Genomic DNA, 21,328 nt, shown 5'->3' with positions numbered 1-21,328 from the left:
TGATTTTAAAAACTTTTTCACAAAAAAATCAATTGCAGTCCAATTTTTTTTATTTTCCCAAGGGTAAATTGGACTGCTACCCCATATGTAGGGGGAACCATTGTTTCGGCGCATGGCAGAGCACAGAAGGGAAGGAGCGACATTTGACTTTTTCAAAGCAGAATTGGCTGGAATTGAGATCAGACGCCATGTCACGTTTGGAGAGCCCCTGATGTGCCTGAACAGTGGAAACCCCCCAATTCTAACTCCAACCCTAACCCCAACACATCCCTAACCCTGCCGTTTGACTTTTTCAACGCAAAATTGGCTGGAATTGAAATAGGATGCCATGTCGCATTTGGAGAACCCCTGATGTGCCTAAACAGTGGAAACCTCCCACAAGTGACCCCATTTTGGAAACTAGACGCCCCAAAGAACTTATCTAGATGTGTGGTGAAAACTTTGAATCACCAAGTGCTTTACAGAAGTTTATAACGTAGAGCCATAAAAATAAAAAAATCATATTTTTTTCCACAAAAATAGTTTTGCCCCCATTTTTTTATTTTCCAAAGGGTAACAGAAGAAATTGGACCTCAAGAGTTATTGTGCAATTTGTCCTGAGTACGCTTATACCCCATATGTGGGGTTAAACCACTGTTTTGGCACATGGTAGAACTCGTAAGAGAAGGAGCGCCGCTTGACTTTTTCAAGGAACTTATCTAGATGTGTGGTGAGAACCTTGAACCCCCAAAGGCTTAACAAAAGTTTATAACGTACAGCCGTACAATTAAAAAAATCATATTTTTTTCCACAAAAATGATCTTTTCACCTCCAGTTTTTATTTTCCCAAGGGAAACAGGACCCCAAAAGATATTGTGCAATTTGTTCTGAGTATGCTGATACCCTATATGTGGGGGTAAATCACTGTTTGGTCGCATGGCAGAGCTCAGAAGAGAATGAGCGACATTTGACTTTTTCAACGCCGAATTGGCTGGAATTGAGATCAGACGTCATGTCGCGTTTGGAGAGCCCCTGATGTGCCTGAACAGTGGAAACCCCCCAATTCTAAGTCCAACCCTAACCCCAAGACACCCCTAACCCTAATCCCAACCCTAACCCTAGTGGGAAAATGGAAATAAATACATTTTTTTATCTTATTTTTCCCTAACTAAATGTGTAAAAAAGGGGGGTTTAATTTACTATTTATAGCAAGTTTTTATGTTTGGCAGCTGTCACACGCTAAAAGACGCTTTCATGAAATTTTTTTATCACATTTTATTCCGATTTTTGGGAGGCACAATTAACAAAAACCAGCAATTCATGAATTTTGGGGGTGCGTTTACACCGTTCCACGTGTGGTAAAATTGATAAAGCGGTTTTATTTTTTGGGTTAGTTATGGTATAAACATGATTGCATTTTTGCAGTTTTAATTGTTTTTAATTTTTTTTGTGTGTTCGGGTGTTCCAATAAAGAATTATCTGTTATTTCTTCGGTGATCCCTGCTATGTACATGCCTCTTTTTCTCTACATGGTTTCATGGCTTTTTAGCATGTAACAGGTGATCCTGTGCAGTGGTGCCCTCTACTGTTTGTTTATTCAACCTTGTGTCAAGCCACTCATGACCAATAGACAACGCCAGAATTGTGTTACCTGGGCCAAGCAGAAAAAAAACTGGACTGTTGCTCAGTGGTCCAAGGTGTTGTTTTCAGATGAAAGTAAATTTAGCATTTCATTTGGAAATCAAGGTCCCAGAGTCTGGAGGAAGAGTGGAGAGGTCACAATCCAAGCTGCTTGATGTCTAGTGTGAAGTTTCCACAATCAGTGATAGTTTGGGGAGCCATGTCATCTGTTGGTGTAGGTCCACTGAGTTCTATCAAGACCAAAGTCAGCACAGCCACCTGCCAGGAAATTTTAGACCACTTCATGCTTCCCTCTGCCGACAAGCTTTTAGGAGATGGAAATTTCATTCTCCAGCAGGACTTGGCACCTGTCCACACTGCCAAAAGTACCAATACCTGGTTTAAAAATAACACCTGAAGTAGATCACTCTGTAATGACTCTATATAATACATGAGTTTACTTTTTGTATTGAAGAACTGAAATAAATTAATTTCATGATATTCTAATTTATTGAGAAGCACTTGTATGATCGCAGGGTGCTTCAGGCTTAAGTAAACCAGGTCTTGAAGAAGGCCCCTGCCGCCACCATCTTGGTGCTCCAATGAAGGCAAATCACTCAGGAAGAGTTTTACTATATAATACAATACAGAACACTTAGGTCATCAGTATGGCATTCATTATGCCGGTTTTGAGAGGGTCAGACGCTCTAATTCATGAAAAGGTGCACAGCACAAGTCTTCATGAGCCTGAAGCGTCTGATAAGCAGCGTGCGGCTCCGATACTGGAGTAAGATTTCTGACATTGGGAACACCACAGCTCATCTTATATAGGACGAGCTGTGGCGTCCCTCCCGCACTTCCCTAATGTCGATGTAACTAGAAGAAACAGTCGTGAAGACACAAAGTCACATATTTTAGGTGCAACTACAAATTGCACCTAAATTGAGACTTTTCAATGCTTTGCACTAGAATTCTGGAGTGAAAGCCTTGATGAATTGGGCCAACATTATATAGTGCAAATGCCTCAAACAATCACAGGTTCTAGTTTGCTTAAGGAAAAAAAAAAGTGAACTGCAGTTTAAAACGAAACGATACCAAGTTTTTAATTGTCATAATTGTACTGATCTGCACAATCATGTGGCCTAATCAATTTTACTACACAATGAATGCCGCAAAAAAAACCAAGCTCGGATATGGCTGGTTTGGTGGCAAAGTAAAAAGGTATGGTTCCTGGAAAGGGGGGGGGGGTAAAAAAAAAATGGATATTGCAAATACAAACTGGCTGCTTCCTTAAGGGGTTATTCTCTGAAACTACATTTAACGGAATGAATGAGTACTGTTTCACCCGATATACTATTGTATAGTTTGATACAAATACTCCATCTTCCACAATGTAGGACAGTAGAATATGCTCTGTACGGGTGTTGCACAATATGGAATAATGGGGGGGCTGTGAGGAAAAGAACAGAATCTCAAAAAAAAACAGATTGAGATTGCAGCTCTGTGTGACTGGAGCATGATATGATGTAACTTATCAATTGGATTAAAGCAAACATAGAAAGTTACCTCGCATTACGCAAGATTAGTTTGAAAAGTGGCACTTAACGATAAACAGTGATCTTCTGTGTGAGCGCTCCTCACGGTCAAACGCTCCTCCTGTGTAATGTGTGAAATGTACAAGTGGTTGCTGTGCAGCGAGATGAAGTGCGTCAGCTTACAATGCAGCCGCCTCCACACGGTGCAGGACGCAAAAAGTAAACTTAATACTCGATGATCTTCTCACTATGAATCAGTGCAGGCGGAGTGGCTTCAACGAACACCTGTCCAATCACATCCATATTGTGAGCATCAATGTTAACATAGGCTATTGCTACTTGTAAAGACACTGGCAGCAAATGAACCCAACAGCAGATTCATGCTGCCCGAACACTATCTCCATTTCAGCCAGGTATTTTTACTCTGCGGTATTTCAGAAAAAAATACTTAAGAGCCAGCCGGCGTCAATGAGGTGGATTAGTCCAAGAGGAAACTTCTTCCCACCCTGCTCCCCCAGACTGACCGGGTCTATGCATACATAGGAAGGGGAGTGGGAGAAGCAGCCAGGGACTGGCCTCTTGGACTAGTCAACCGAGGAGCATGGTTTCTTAGAAGGTATGTTTTCTCCAGAACAATGCAGCATAAAATGATGGATCTAGTGTCAGATTCATGTTCATAGTAGGTTGCAGCCTGAATCAGTTGTAAAGCTACAGAGAATACGACACCTGGACACGTACCATAAAGGAATACAAAGGACTGCATCCCAAATTCACTAGGGGTCAGTACCTCAAATACAAGACAATGCTATCCAATGTTAGACATAAACTTGCTCCAGTTTGTTGATGTCTTTTTTAAAATGAGGCGCCCAAAACTGGACACAGTATTCCAGATGAGGTCTGACCAAAGAGGAGTAGAGGGCAATAATGACTTCTCGTGATCTAGACTGTATGCTTCTGTTAATACATCCTAGAATTGCATTTGCCTTTTTGCTGCTGCATCACACTGTTGACTCATATTCAGTCTGTGATCTATTAGTATACCCAAGTCTTTTTCACATGTGCTGTTGCTTAGCCCTATTCCTCCCATTCTGTATATGCTTTTTTGTTGCCCGGATGTAGTACTTTGTATTATTCCGTTAAAAACCATTCTGTTAGTTGCTGCCCACTGCTCCAATTTATTTATATCTTTTTGAATCCTCTCTCTCTTCTCTAGTATTAGCTATCCCTCCTAGCTTTGTGTCATTAGCAAATTTAATCAGTTTAGCCTCAATTCCTTTATCTAAATCATTGATAAAGAAGTAGAACAATACAGGGCCCAGGACAGAGCCCTGTGGTACACCATTTGAGACATTCTTCCAACTGGATGTGCAGCCATTTACGACCACTCTTTGGGTCCGATCACTAAGCCAGTTATGAATCCACCTAACAGTTGCCTTGTCCATTCCATACTTAGCCATTTTTCAATAAGGATTGTGTGAGATACTTTGTGAAATGTTTTGCTGAAGGCAAGATATACTATATCTACAGCATTTCCCTGATCCACCCAATCAGTGATTCTGTCATAGAAGGAAATTAAGTTAGTCTGACATGACAGTTACAAACCCATGCTGACTCTGTTTAATCACTTCATTTTTGTCCAGGTACTTACATACATGTTGTTTAATAATTTGTTCAAAGATGTTTTGTGGTATAGAAGTCAGACTCACCGGCCTATAGTTGCCTGGGTCCACCTTCTTCCCCTTTTTGAAGGGAGGAACAACATTTGCTCTTCTCCAGTCTTCTAGGACTTCTCCTGTTCTCCAAGAATTTTCAAAGATTATGGAGAGGGGTTCAAAAATTTCTTCTGCTATCTCCTTCAGTACTCTGGGGTGTAATTCATCTGGACCTAGAGACTTGAATTCATTTAGGTTAGCTAAGTGTTTCCTCACTATCTTTCTGTTTATAGATATCCTGGATTCTTCTATTCCCTTAATAGGACAGTGAACAACAGTTAATGTTACATTTTCTTTCTTAGAGAAAACAGATGCAAAATAGGAATTTAAAAGTTCGGCTTTCTCAACATCCTGTGTTACCATTTCATCATTTTCATCCTGTAAAAATCCTATAGCATCTTTGACTTTTCTTTTACTTTTGACATATCCCCAAAATCCTTTATTATTGCTTTTGACGTCTCTTGCAAGCCTCAATTCATTGTCAGCTTTAGTAATCTGATTTGTGCCCTGCAAGTTCTGCAGACAGCATTATATTCTTCTTTAGATATGCCTCCCTCTTTCCATTTTATAAACATTTCTTCCTTCTTTTTTAGCATGTGCTTAAGTTCTGTGTTCATCCATCCTGGTTTCCTTAAATGCTTCCTATTCCCTATTTTCAGAATTGTTAACAATTGTGCTTTGAGAATTTCATTTTTCTAGATTTCCCATCCTTCCTGGACATTTTTGTCCTTAAGGATATCGAGCCATTGGATCCCTCCAATTCTCTTTCTGCATCCCTTAAAATCTGCCTTTCTGAAATGTAACCTTGACGTCTGAGTCTTCACAGGTCTTCCTCCTCTAGTTATCCAAAATTCTAAAATAGCATGGTCTCTACCTCCTAGGGTCCCAGCCACTTTTACCTCCTCAACCTTTTCCTCCCTGTTTATAAGGATTAGATCCAAGGTAGCAGTTCCCCTTGTTTTCTCCCCTACCTTTTGGAAGATAAAGTTGTCAGGAAGAGAGGATAAGAATTTCCTTGAACTGTTAGTTTTGCCTGAGATTCCCAACAAATGTCTGGATAGTTGAAATCTCCCATGACAACTATGTCATATTTTTTGGAGATCTTGGCATTTTGATGCATAAAGAGTTCATCCATATCTTCAGCTTGCACAGGCGGCCTGTAGTAAATGCCTACAATGGTGTCCTTTCCATTGTTCTGTCCTTGTATTGTTACCCAGTTTCCACAGAACTCCCAGTCTCTGAAGCTTCAATCTCTGTGCAGATATACGCGTTTCTAACATACAATGCGACACCTCCTCCTCGTTAATCAAGTCTGTTTCTTGCAAATAAGTTGTATCCTTCTAGCCTTGTATTCCAATCATGTGTATCGTCCCACCAAGTTTCAGTGATTCCAATGACATCATATTTCTTTTCCTGCATTAGTAGTTCCAGTTCTCCTTGTTTGTTGCCCATGCTTTGTGTATTAGTATAGAAACATTTTAGTTTGTGATTGGTTTGTTTCTCCAATATTTTTATTATTTAGATTCTTTTGTCTTTGTTCTTCCTTTCCACTTCTAATAGAGTTCTCAATAGCATTTATCAGGTGTATGGCTTTTTCTGGCCTTTTGCTTCCCTTCCCACATTGTTCTAGTTTAAAGCTCTCCTGATGAGTGTAGCAAGACAACTTCCAAATACATGTTTTCCAGTCTTCATAAGGTGCACCCCATCTCTAGCAAGTAGTCCATCGTATAGGTACTTCACTCCGTGAACCAGAAATCCAAATCCTTGCCGACGGGACCATCGACGTAGCCAGTTGTTCACCTGCAGAATCTTATTCCACCTCCTTGTTCCATGGCCATATAATGGGAGGATGGAAGAGAAGACTACCTGTGCTCCCAGTTCTTTCACTTTCTTACCCAAGTTTTCAAAGTCACTGCAGATGGTTTCCAGGTCGTTTCTTGCGGTGTAATTTGTCCCCACATGTATTAGCAGGAATGGGTAGTCATCTGTAGGTCTGAAGAGTTCTGATATCCTGTCAGACACATCTTTAATTTTTGCATGTGGAAGACAGCACATTTCTCTTGAGGTTATATTTGGTCTGCAGATAGCGGCCTCTGTTCCTCTCAACAGGGAATCCCCCATGACCACCACTCTCCGTTTCTTCTTCACAACATTTTTCTTTCTCCATCCAGGAGGATTCTGAAGGTGTACAAGGTTGCTGTTTGTGGCAAAGTCTTATCCTGATGCATGTCTTCATCGTTCTCCTGCGTAAGAGCCTGGTACTGGTTCCTTAGCAGTATTGGCGCTGACCGCCTCCAGATCCTCCTGCTTCTCTGGGTCACGTTTCCATTCCTCTGTTTCTTCAAGTGCACTTCGAGTTTCTTCTCGTTCTGTAACATAAAAAACAAATAAAAAACAAACAAATCTGAACTGAGAAAAGTAAGTTAATGTGTATGCACAATGTAAGTGCATGTTAACACATGACCATTAACCAGAGAATACAAAAAGCAAAAAACACAAATATCCTGAACTAAAAAGTAAAAAATATACTGCAAATAATGCATAAAGGTAATAATAATAATAAGGGTATTTAGTAAACATAATTTTGATCAAAATAATGTACAAGCCATCCCGCCACGTCACGGCAACCCCTGTGGGACAGTCCCTACTCTAGTATTTAAAACCTTTTCACTTGCCAAGTGGCGTGAATGTGAACAAGGGTCGAGCGGCTGAACCACTAGTAACAGCTTAGGCCAGACTGGATGGCTTTCCCAGCTCAGAAAGAGGGCGGTCACACCCCTATATGCACTGAATGCACAATGAAATGAATAAAAAACAAATCTGAACCGAGAAAAGTAAGTTAATGTGTATGCACAATGTAAGTGCATGTTAACACATGACCATTAACCAGAGAATACAAAAAGCAAAAAACACAAATATCCTGAACTAAAAAGTAAAAAATATACTGCAAATAATGCATAAAGGTAATAATAATAAGGGTATTTAGTAAACATAATTTTGATCAAAATAATGTACAAGCCATCCCGCCACGTCACGGCAACCCCTGTGGGACAGTCCCTACTCTAGTATTTAAAACATTGTGCATTCAGTGCATATAGGGGTGTGACTGCCCTCTTTCTGAGCTGGGAAAGCCATCCAGTCTGGCCTAAGCTGTTACTAGTGGTTCAGCCGCTCGACCCTTGTTCACATTCACGCCACTTGGCAAGTGAAAAGGTTTTAAATACTAGAGTAGGGACTGTCCCACAGGGGTTGCCGTGACGTGGCGGGATGGCTTGTACATTATTTTGATCAAAATTATGTTTACTAAATACCCTTATTATTATTATTACCTTTATGCATTATTTGCAGTATATTTTTTACTTTTTAGTTCAGGATATTTGTGTTTTTTGCTTTTTGTATTCTCTTTCTGTAACATGAAGAGATAATTCTGCTGTTTAAGAACTCTTCACCTTCCTTGATGATCCTCAATGTAGCTAACCTCGCTTCGAGATTTTGCAACTTTTCCTCCAACAGGGACACAAGCCTGCATTTGTGGCATGTGAAGCTTGGCTTTTCCACTGGTAGGTCTGTGAACATGTAGCAAGAAATGCAGCTCACCAAATGGCTCCTGGCCTCTTCAATGCCTTCATCTTGCAGGAACTGCAGACACACTCCAGCCACATGAGGTCTGGCATTGTCCTACATTAGGAGGAACCCAGGGCCAACCGCACCAGCATATGGTCTCACAAGGGGTCTGAGGATTTCATCTCAGTACCTAATGGCAGTCATGCTACCTCTGGCGAGCACATGGAGAGCTGTGCAGCCCTCCAAAAGAAATGCCACCCCACACCATTACTGACCCACTGCCAAAAGCGGTCATGCAGAAGTATGTTGCAAGCAGATCGCTCTCCACGGCATCTCCAGACTCTGTCACGTCTGTCACATGTGCTCAGTGTGAACCTGCTTTCATCTGTGAAGAGCACAGGGCGCCAGTGGCGAATTTGCCAATCCTGGTGTTCTGTGGCAAATGCAAAGCGCCCTGCACGGTGTTGGGCTGTGAGCACAACCATCTGTGGACGTCGGGCACTCAGACAATCCTCACAAAGTCGGTTTCTAACAGTTTGTACAGACACGTGCACATTTGTGGCCTGCTGGAGGTCATTTTGCAGGGCTCTGGCAGTGCTCCTCCTTGAACAAAGGTCGAGGTAGCGGTCCTGCTACTGGGTTTTTGCCCTCCTATGGCCCCCTCCACGTCTCCTGGTAGCGTCTCCAGCCTCTGGACACTACACTGACAGACACAGCAAACCTTCTTGCCACAGCTCGCATTGATGTGCCATCCTGGATGAGCTGCACTACCTAAGCCACTTGTGTGGGTTGTAGAGTCCATCTCATGAAACCACGAGTGTGAAAGCACAACCAACATTCAAAAGTGACCAAAACATCAGCCAGAAAGCATTGGTACTGAGATATAGTCTGTGGTCCCCACCTGCAGAACCACTCTTTATTGAGGGTGTTTTAATAATTGCCAATAATTTCCATCTGTTGTCTATTCCATTTGCACAACAGCATGTGAAATTGATTGTCAATCAGTGTTGCTTCCTAAGTGGACAGTTTGATTTCACAGAAGTTTGATTCACTTGGAGTTATATTCTGTTGTTTAAGTGTTCCCTTTAATTTTTTGAGCAGTGTACAAAACTCCTTGCAGATGTTGTCCTTGGTGGGATTTGAACCCAGGACCCAAGTGCTGCAGTGCTAACCACTGAGCCACCGTGCTGCCATATAGTGATGTGATTTCATAGCCTTTGAATAGGAACATGATACTCCTGCTCTTTCCATGGCATGGTGACCGTTTTGCACATAGGGATATAGTCCTGATAATAAAGAACTAATTTTAATATATGTTGTCACTGTTATTCTGATTATTCATCTTGTATTTTCCTCCCCCGTTACCATCATATACCATATATATATTTTTCAACATCAATTTTACATACTTTTCACTTTCTTTTACCCATTCACTTTTTGCATTCATTTTTCTCACTAATCACATTACCATCAAGTATATAGTTTGTATCTGTATTTTTTGTTTTATCATTATTCAATTGTTTTCTTCAATTGGTTAATTGCTTATCTCACACAATACACTCTTTTCCCCCACCCCTTCACTTTTTTGCCCATTATTATAGTCTTATTATACATTGATCTCATTCATGTAGTATGCTTACTGTATTCATTCCTTTTTATGTTTTAAAATCACACTTTCACAATAATCATGTATGCATTACGATCAGTTATCACATCATTTATATATATTTTTTATGATTGCTTATACGAATTTTTACCACCTATGCTTTCTTAAATGTATTCTGGCAATGTATCCCTTTTCCAAGATGGCTGCAGGGACTCTAGCACAGCTCTGCACATGCGCCCGTTTTGTTCCGGCTTTCGTTGCCGGGGTTATACGTCATAGACTGTGACTTACGTCGCACTGATGTACCTCCGGTTATCTGAGGGGGACCAACTGGGCTCATGCGTGAGTAGCGGCGCCACATAGCAAGGTGTCCCTGATTGATTAGTTACAACAGCTGTACTATCCCTATACTCATGCACACCCCGTCCTCCTTACTCCCTGACGAAGTGACAGCGAAACGAGAAACGTTGGAGTGGTATAGGGGACATTGGTGTGTCACTGTGGTTGGTATTTTGATTATTACGAATTTATTCCATTGAACTTGTTCTTATGCTTTTAGTTGTGGAGACTGCTACTCATGCTATTGAAATGTTCTGTAACACCATTGCACTATGCACTTTTGCCTCTGGTTAATAAATTACAGATGGCATTTTACTTCGTTCATTATAACTAGGTGCTCTTTCTTATAGTTACCTTCATGTACACTACTTATTAATATTTATATTGCTGTATTTGAGCATTGTGCATGTTCTGTACCAGTGATATTGATATATGCTTGTACAGCAGCCCCCGTAATTTTCATTATTATGTAGTTTTATTTTGATTCATTACTAGTCAATCTGGGTGACATATTCTGTCTCCTCACTCATTGTCTTAGATTTCGTTTTTTAATATTTTTCTCTTTTTCCATTTTTTTTGTTGTGCCATCATGCTTTTAACATTTATCAAATAAAGTTTGTATTATATATGAACACTTTTTTCTTTTTTGGATTTACCTTTTAGGGCTTGGCCTTTAGATTTTTATTAATTTATAAAAGGGGAAAGGCTCTGAAATATGATTGAAAAAAAAAAAAAGGTCTCTTGGTCACCAAATCCTAGTGGCACTGTTGTGTGTAGGACCACGTCTCCATTGCACGTAGGCTTGCCTTGTGTGTAGACTTGCTTAGAAAGAAAACACAAACGCTTAAAAGGATTTTTTTTCTCTCCATTTCTTTAATAAGAAAAAAAAAAACTTAACATGCAACACACAAACAGTAATAAAACACTACATTATTTTTGTGGTAATTATATGTGCAATACAAACATGAAATTATTTGTGGACAAATATGTAAAAGAAAACATTGAACTGGGTCATGGGGAATTTTAGGGTCAAATGGACACCATGACTATTGAACCTTAATGACTGGCTTATCAGCAGGACAATGACCTAACATCGCCATTGGGCCAGGGTTAGACCAGCGGAAGAACATTTTCTCATCTGCATGATGGTCCCTGAAGGCCATTACTTTTTTTTTTTTACAAGTGGCTCAGCTGATTTTGTAAAATTGCTCTTGTGGACTAGCCCATTCATTTGTATTGGCGCGTTCTGTCCATTTGGAACAAAGACCTAAACTACGCTGGTCTGAACAAGCTCTAAGGGCTCTGCTAATGATCATTCTACAGATTACATCTTACTAGTTCACTTTAGAAATTCTTTACTTCTCTTGTGCTGCAGCAGTCTTATAATATCCCAGTCACATCCAAAGTTGCATAAAATGTCACCTGAATCCCCCCTACAGCCCCCTGCTTACAGCCATAAAGCAAGCATTGCTGCAGCAAAGCAAAAAAAACTGTGCAATTTATAGTTTATGGGGCAGACTACTGTGGCACCAGGGCATAAATGTGACTGCCATCACAGCATCATCCTTCATTTTAAGGCAACATATCATGTGATACATTGTAATGTATTATGACCTGTAATCCTGTAGCTGAATGCTTTTTCTTTTGGTTAAATATTATAGCCATTTATAAACCTTTCTTGGAGAAGGTCCATAATGGAGGCCATTCCTTCCTGTATAGACACTGCAGCATGGGAAGGAATAGCAGCTAAAATTGACAGCATGCACTGAACGGACACTGAAAGCACTACAAGTGCTTCTCACTAAATTAGAATATCAAAAAGCTAATTCCAGTTAATACAAAAAGTGAATCTCATTATATAGAGTCATTACAAAACAGTGATTTATTTTGAGTGTTTATTTCTGTTAATGTTGATGATTATGGCTTACAACCAATGAAAACCCAAAAGTCATATCAGTAAATTAGAATAATTAACAAAAACACCTGCAAAGGCTTCCGAATCATTTAAAAAAAGCTCCCTTAGTCTGTTTCAGTAGGCTCCACAATCATGGGGAAGATTGCCGACTTGACAGATGTCCAGAAGGCAGTCATTGATGCACTACACAAGGAGGGTAAGCCACTAAAGGTCACTGCTAAAGAAGCTGGCTGTTCACAGAGTGCTGTATCCAATCATATTAAGGGAAGGTTGATTGAAAGGAAAAAAAATGTGGTAGAAAAAGGTGCACAAGTAACAGGAATAAACACAGCCTTGAAAGGATTATTAAGGACAATCAAAAATTTGGGGGAGATTCGCGAGGAGTGGACTGCTGCTGAAGTCATTGCTTCAAAAGCCACCACACATAGAATTATCCAGGACATGGGCTACAAGTGTCACATTCCTTGTGTCAAGCCACTCATGACCAATAGACGCCAGAGTTATGTTACCTGGGCCAAGGAGAAAAAGAACTGGACTGTTGCTCAGTGATCCAATTTATTGAGAAGCACTTGTATGATCGCAGGGTGCTACAGGCAAAAGCAAACCAGAGCTTGATGAAGGCCCCTGCCGCCACCATCTTGGTGCTCCAATGAAGGCAAAACACTCAGGAAGAGATTTACTATATAATACAATACAGAACACTTAGGTCATCAGTATGGCATTCATTATGCCGGTTTTGATGAGGGTCAGACGCTCTAATTCATGAAAAGGTGCACAGCACAACTCTTCATGAGCCTGAAGCGTCTGATAAGCAGCGTGCGGCTCCGATACTGGAGTAAGATTTCTGACATTGGGAACACCACAGCTCATCTTATATAGGACGAGCTGTAGCGTCCCTCCCGCACTTCCCTAATGTCGATGTAACTAGAAGAAACAGTCGTGAAGACACAAAGTCACATATTTTAGGTGCAACTACAGCACCTAAATTGAGACTTTTCAAAGCTTTGCACTAGAATTCTGGAGTGAAAGCCTTGATGAATTGGGCCCATATTATATAGTGCAAATGCATCAAACAATCACAGGTTCTAGTTTGCTTAAGGAAAAAAAAAAGTGAACTGCAGTTTAAAACGAAACGATACAAAGTTTTGAATTGTCATAATTGTACTGATCTGCACAATCATGTGGCCTAATCAATTTTACTACACAATGAATGCCGCAAAAAAAACCAAGCTCGGATATAGCTGGTTTGGTGGCAAGGTAAAAAGGTATGGTTCCTGGAATGGGGGGGGATAGAAAAAAAAATGGATATTGCAAATACAAACTGGATGCTTCCTTAAGGGGTTATTCTCTGAAACTACATTTAAGGGAATGAATGAGTACTGTTTCACCCGATATACTATTGTATAGTGTGATATAAATACTCCATCTTCCACAATATAGGACAGTGGAATATGCTCTGTACGGGTGTTGAACAATAAGGAATAACGGGGGGCTGTGAGAAAAAGAATAGAATCTCAAAAAAAAAAAAAAAAACAGATTGTGATTGCAGTTCTGTGTGAGTGAAGCGTGATATGATGTAACTTATCAATTGGATTAAAGCAAACATAGAAAGTTACCTCGCATTACGCAAGATTAGTTTGAAAAGTGGCACTTAACGATAAACAGTGATCTTCTGTGTGAGCGCTCCTCACGGTCAAACGCTCCTCCTGTGTAATGTGTGAAACGTACAAGTGGTTGCTGTGCAGCGAGATGAAGTGCGTCAGCTTACAATGCAGCCGCCTCCGCACGGTGCAGGACCCACTTCAAGCAAAAAGTAAACTTAATACTCGAGGATCTTCTCACTATGAATCAGTGCAGGCGGAGTGGCTTCAACTAACACCTGTCCGATCACATCCATATTGTGAGCATCAATGTTAACATAGGCTATTGCTACTTATAAAGACACTGGCAACAAATGAACCCAACAGCAGATTCATGCTGCCCGAACACCATCTCCATTTCAGTCAGGTGTTTTTACTCTGCCGCATTTCAGAAAAAAAATACTTAAGAGCCAGCCGGCGTCAATGAGGTGGATTAGTCAATGCAGCATAAAATGATGGATTTAGTGTCAGATTCATGATCGTAGTAGGTTACAGCATGAATCAGTTGTAAAGCTACAGAGAATCCGACGCCTGGACACGTACCAAAAAGGAATACAGAGGACTGCATACCAAATTCACTAGGGGTCAGTACCTCAAATACAAGACAATGCTATCCAATATTAGTATCGGCATCCAGATCCATATCAAGCGGGAAAATGGGCGCACCAATGACTCAATGCAGGAGAGTGCACTCATATAGAGGCAGGAGGGGGGAGAGAAAACTGAGCTAGTTTGCCTTTACCACTATTACTCCTGGCCTGATGATCATATTTCCTTGTAATCAGATCTCATAACTCATAATAAATAAATAAATTAAAATAAAAAAAAAAAAAAAAATATAACTATACCTTTAATGGGAAAGAACCAAGAAAGCCTCTCTTGGTTCATTAGGAGTCAGGTCTGGAACCACGTTAGAGTTTCTTATGTACTTCATGAAACAACTCAGGCAATGAGCAACATATACTGGATGCTCTGCCAGCCATTTAGCATTATCATTACAGGGGGGGATATATGACACGCCTGGGAAGGCAACCTTAGTCCGCTTGACCAAAGAAGACTCTTTACTGCCAACTTAATGTATTGAATCCCAACCCTCTCAGTCCTACTAATCAGTTCACACAAGCTCAACAAGACTTCACTTCCAGTAGTTCACCATCTTACAGAAGCAGGGTGACAAATGACCCTTAATTTCAAGAGGAAAGGTGATTTAGCCAAAAAAGGGGAAAAAAACACGAACATTAACATCAGGTACCTTCATACCTACAAGGAAATATGTAATTCATATTTGGCATAAACGTAACAGCATCAAGAGACCCTGCTAAAAAAAAAAGTGCACTTCTTAAAAAGGGAATTTATCATTTTATTTTTTTGTTACTAATTAAAGCCAGATACTTCTTTCTTTGCTGCTTTTGCTTTCTGTCTGTCTTTCTTCTCTGTATACAATTATGATGACCGTCTTTCCAGGAAGGGATACAGAGAGAAAAAAAAAAATTAGTAATACTCACTTGTTCAAACCTCAGCCTGGGTGGCCCACCATAAGCTGTTTACTTCCCTACAGTTAAAATGTGCAGTACACGCACGTGATCACTGGCCTCGGCAGCGGATCTTTTAAGTACAGAACAAAACTGCTAAGGCCTTTGTCTGACTGCAACGATCAGCTATGTGCACGGTGTGTCATCACCGTTAATATATCTGGTGGTGGACCACGGGAGTGGCAGTGCTGGAATGGCGGGCGTTTAACAGAGGAGTATTTCATTTTTTAAGATCTGAGACATCAACTTTAAAAAGGCATCCAGAAATGTTCTTTACAGCAGCTATGTTAAGCACAGGTACCTGCAGACTAATATATATACATTTTCAATATTTGTTTCGCACTAGTGTCTCCACATTGAAATTAAGGTATTGGCGTCTTTCCTTTGTACGGTAGTGGTCAAGCTACACAAATAGGCGTGAAAGGAACATTCATTTGGCACTGGCTAAAATCGGTCAATCGCGACAAATTAAAAACCATGAACAAAATTTCGTAAAAAACATGGTCAAAATAAAAACTCAATCTAAACAATAGTTTTTCTTCTGATGACACATTCCCTTTAAAACTGCCTCCCCGTCCAGAAGGCAGGGAAATAAAAATATTTTTTATTTTTGGTGTTAAGGAAAGTTTATTTAAAAAAAAGAGAAAAATATATATATATATATATATATATATATATATATATATATATATATATATACATACATACATACATACATACACACACATTAAGGTTCATGCCACAACAAGTTTCATATAAATCCCATCGAAGCGACATCCATAAAAGCTGGTGACGGGATAATACACACGTACGTACACACGTATAACACACAGCTGACACAAAGTCACATATATCGTCATAAATACAAACATTATTATAAGGTGGTTAAATAGGCTATATACAAGACGCACAAAGTAGAAAAAAAAAAAAAGTATGTGTCCCTAGTCTTTCCTCCAATAGTAACCTTGTGTACTACGAGACACTATTAACCTTGATGCTGATAAAACCTCAATAAACACAATACAAGGAGCTAGTCTTCAAGTCAGATAGATCTAATGGGAACCATGTTCTGGTTAATGGATTCTGATGTCTCATTCTTCAAAGACATTATTTTCCTTCATCTCCAGACCCTTCATGGTAAAAGGGTCCTACAATGCCGCAGCATATGGCAGTAGAATATATAGTCTCCTGGGCTGAGACCTACCATGTACTAGCACATGGAATAGATGGTAGCGACAAGGTATGTCCTAAGCATATACTAACGTACCTCATAGGTCAAGTTCCAGGGGACCATTATAGCCACGGTCCTGGAGAACACCTTTAAGGACAATTCTCTTGACAGAATACTGTCCAATAAATGGGTCCCTAATGGGTAAGAAAACAGCCAAATTCATGTTCCCGCAGGGAACGATTCTTCCTGGCTGTTCACATTTAGAATTTTGCTGGTCAGTAGAACAACATGTTCTTCTTGGAATGCGGGTCCACCAGACCGGATGAGGTCAGGTGATGTTTCTCCATGTTTATTGGCATATAGACCACTCCCTGTATGTTCACATATATGACTTCTAATTGATGCTGTATTGTACAGCTCGTGAGATTGTGTCTTTTTTGATGAAGTCTCCTTTGGATTCCATGAGATTCAGTGCTTTGAAATTTCACCAAACCTCTTGATTAACCTCATGGACAAGAAGCTCTTCCGAACATAATGATTAACGTGAACAGAACTTGGCTCTCCGCAACATTGGCCCCTGGCTAAAAAAAAAAAAAAAAAAAAAAAGAAATCCCATTCATCAGGAAGCAGAAGCCCCATGGGATTAAACATTGCAAGTGAAACTGGGTCGCTGAGGGTCACAGATCAGGCGGTGTGAGTGGCGATGTGTCGCTCTAGTAGAGTGCGGTGGGAAAAGTACTTATTGCAGAAGCAGCACTGGAAGCGCTCAGGTCGATGTGTGCGCATGTGGACGTTCAGGGAGCTCTTCTGGGTGAAGCGTTTGCAGCAGATGGAGCACTGGAAAGCACGGACGCCGGTGTGGGTCACCATGTGTTTGAGCAGGTAATCCCGTAATGAGAAGGATCTCCAGCAGATGCTACATTGATGGGGTTTTTCACCTAAGGGGAGGCAAAAGCAGAAAGTTGAGCATCTCTGGTGAATGGCAATATCTGCATAATTTCTTAGAGGAAAACACATAAAAAGGGCCAACACTATTTTTCTCAATTGGAGATCTCAAGCTATGGGTGGTTAGCAAGGCTACCAATGGAGACCCCTACTTTTCACTAAAACAAAAAAGGTATTAAAAGGAATTTATCACCAGGTTTTTGCCAATTAATCTGAGAGCAGCCTAATAAAGAGACCGAGAGCCCGATTCCAGCGATGTCACTTACTGTTTCACTTGCTGTAGTTTTGATAAAAATCAATTTTTTGTCAACAGATTAGTGGACAAGTAACCCTTCTGCCAGGTAGTCCTCCATTGTCACAAGCTCTGTATAACCCCACCCACATCACTGATTGGGCAGCTTCCGTGTACACTGTGTGCATAGGCAGAAATCTGCCAATCAGTGGTGGGGGTGGGTGAAGCAGAACTCAGCATCATGAGAATTGGTAGATTTGCAGCAGATAAAACAGGGATTTCATCAAAACTTGAGCAAGAAATTAAGTGACAACGCTGCAATGAGTATTTATGACTGTACATCATGCTGTTCTCACATGGGGAAGGAAAAAACCTGGCAGCAGATAGCCAATGTACTTACTGATGTAGAGGAGAGTAGCTAGGAGCTGAAAAACATGTTACCCAGCAGTGCGCCACAGTCCACACATGGTAGTGACTAATTGGGGTGTCCGCACAATCTCTGGAGCCACTATATTCCAAAAGGAGTTATCTGACCAATTCACAGATTAAGTAAAGAGAATGACATTGCAATTAAATAATGAGAGCCATTACCTACCAGATAGATCTGACCCCATTTTAGCACCGCTGCAGCCTGTCGATCTAACCTGTAGCAACGACATCCCTGACTACACAATTGACTGCTGCAGCAAATCACTCTCAGCCTTCATGCGGGCTGTGCTCGGACATCACTGGAGTGGTGAAGTCAGATAGGCAGCAGATATTAGGCCAAGAGAATGGAATTCTGTCAGAGGAAGTTGGAAAACACTTAAAAGGAATCTTTCACGTACAAAACCACTACTAACCTGCAGATATAGGGCTAATCTGCCAGATGCCCACAGTTAGAGCCCTGCTGCTGTGAGGAAATACCTTTATTCCTTTCCGTTCAGGTTTCAGCCATGGGGCGGTGTCGGCTCAGTCACCGCTCTGTGTACAGAGAGTAGTGACTGTAATGCCAAGCTGCTGTCAGTGCGGCAGTGTGGGGGGGCTGCAGTTAGAGCAGTTGATCACCATGCACAGAAAAATAACTGAACCCGCACCAGTGTACCTCCATGACTGCAGCCCCGAATGCTGATGGGAAAAATAAAGTTAATTTCCGCTCGACAGCAGGGCTCTCTGTGCAGGCAGTGGGCAGGTTCAGAATACAATTAAACTGAAGGTTAACCCCATATCTGCAGGTACGGTAAATATTTTTTCAAGTGACAGGTTCCCTTTAAGTTAATTAAACCATAAACTTGGAAAAGCTGTTGGCTACAAAGAGATATGAATGCCTTGAAATGCGTGAATCTGGCCCAAGTCTACATGGGGAGGTTCACTGTAATTGGGAAGTTAGAATTAAAAATTCAGCAGCAACAAATAAGATACAATAGGAAAAAATCAAAAACAATATCAATAAAGACAACCAGAATTGAACACCTCCATACTTCACACTGCAGGCTGCATCCAGAGCACTGAAACACCCCATGCACAAAAAGAACATGGTTCGTACTGTTCCTCTTTGTGCCTGTATTCCAGATAGAGCGCCTATAGTCTGATCTCTCGGGGAGCATCTTATAAACATTTAGGTTCTCTAACAACTTAATCAAAACGTCTGCTAGCTGAAGGAGTAAATGGAAGGAATGTACTAGACGTGTTCACCAGGAAATATGGCGGCTGGCTTCCATATACTCAGGATGTTTATCCCTCTGAATTATTTATTGCACTCTCGGTATAAACCCTGCGGCGTCTCTCTAGAGGCTCCCAAACCGGTTACATAATGGGCTCGCTGAACTGAAAGAATGTCCAAAACTAAGTTTATCCCAGACTGAACCCAAAGCCAGGGAATTATTAGCTCTCAAAATGCATGTGTAAATATATATATATATATATATATATATATATATATATATATATATATATATATATATATATATATATCTCAGTGTGTGTGTGTATATATATATATATATATATATATATATATATATATATATATATATATATATATATATATATATATATATATATATACACACACACACACACACACACACACACACAGTAACTGATCGTTCTATTCCTGCAGTCTCCAAGAGTGTCCTATGTAGGTCTAAATGAGCTTGAACACCCACTCATCAAGGAGGACATGCTGAGCAATGTCGAGCTGTCTACTACTTGTTCCTGCTTATATGGCTTATGATCAATGGCCCTGAGAACAGGGTTAGTGACGACATTCTAAGCCCTTAGGTATTCAGTCATGCTATAACAAATGGGGACAGAGGCAAAAAGCTGGATTTACTTGGTAGAATGGCCACCTCCATAACTGGATACAACTAATTAGCACACGTGCCAGGGGGGCATAGCACCTCATTTTCTGCAAAAAATACTAACGCAAAAGAGTGTAAAGAGTTTTTAAGAACCGTTGTAGTTTCTCTGTACCCGTCATGACTTTGTCTTGTGTGCAGGACATGTTTGGATAACCAGCATGATCTCCATCATAAGACTATTCACATCTCACTACATGAACTCATTCGGCCTTAGGCCTCCATTCAAATAAAGGAGACCTCAGATGGGGGTTAAAAGGGGTACTTTTTTTCTTTTTAAAAAACATGTAACAATGCAGTAGGCTGCATGTACCAAAAAAAAAAAATAAATAAATAAAAAAATACTCCCCAAACGTAGCTCTGAAAATGCGTGAAACTCTACACTAATCCCTAGCGCCTTTACTACTTGCCTTTACTTTGCACGTCCCCTGCTGCACCGCCTCTTATCAGGGGCCAGCCTGCAATAAACTTTAGGGCTATAACTCTGGATTTTATCATTTCAGTAAGCACAATTATGGGTTGCTTATCATTGTCTCTTATGCTGCACAGGGTTGACAGCTGGAAACTGTGTGCACTGCTTAAATATCAGACACCAAGAAAATGGCTCTTTCAGCACACGGTAGCAATAGTCTCCAGTGATAAAGCTTCATTGCTGGCCCTGTACAATATTATGGATAATAGCATAAACCTTAATTGGCTAAGATACCACACGCTTAGCAAGCTGCTGGACATTACGTAACTAATTGGGTAGCAGGCAAAATTTGCATTCCTAGACCTTTCTTGTGTACAATTAAGGTACTGTCACACTTAGCGATGTACCAGCAATCCCAACCAGCGATATGACGCGGTCAGGATCGCTGGTACATCGCTAAGTGGTCGCTAGTGAGCTGCCACACAGGCAGATCTCACCAGCGACATCGCAGGGGTCGGGGGTCGCTACTTACCTGTCAGACGCGGCGATCCTGCGTCCTCCCGCTCGGCTCCACGCTCGTCTCTCCACAGGAAGCTCCGCAGGAAGCTGACGACGAGAAACGGTCCAGGACGTTCTCGCGCGATCAGCGATAAGCAGCGGGGGAGCGGGTCGTAGGTAAGTATCAGACACAGCGATATCGCTAGCAATATCTCTATAACGTCAGAAGTTATAGCGATATTGCTAGCGATATCGCTTAGTGTGACAGGCCCTTTAGGTCCATATATAT

General features: G+C 40.8%; 1 protein-coding gene across 3 annotated transcripts in view; it reads right to left on the bottom strand.

Moving 5' to 3' along the window:
* Positions 1-11,206: 11,206 nt before the first annotated feature.
* The window catches only part of ZBTB45 (zinc finger and BTB domain containing 45), a 33,282-nt gene continuing 23,160 nt past the window's right edge, over positions 11,207-21,328 (bottom strand). For all 3 annotated transcript variants that reach the window (XM_073566550.1, XM_073566551.1, XM_073566552.1), the window contains exon 3: positions 11,207-17,551. In XM_073566550.1, coding sequence (XP_073422651.1) covers positions 17,298-17,551 — 254 coding nt within the window. In that variant the 3' untranslated portion in view covers positions 11,207-17,297. The remainder of the gene's footprint in view (positions 17,552-21,328) is intronic.

Source organism: Dendrobates tinctorius, unplaced genomic scaffold (assembly GCF_039654945.1).
Source record: "Dendrobates tinctorius isolate UK_male_01 unplaced genomic scaffold, ASM3965494v1 ptg000018l, whole genome shotgun sequence".
Taxonomy (NCBI): domain Eukaryota; kingdom Metazoa; phylum Chordata; class Amphibia; order Anura; family Dendrobatidae; genus Dendrobates; species Dendrobates tinctorius.
Note: the sequence above shows the minus strand (reverse complement) of the source record. Positions and strands in the feature narration are given on the sequence as shown.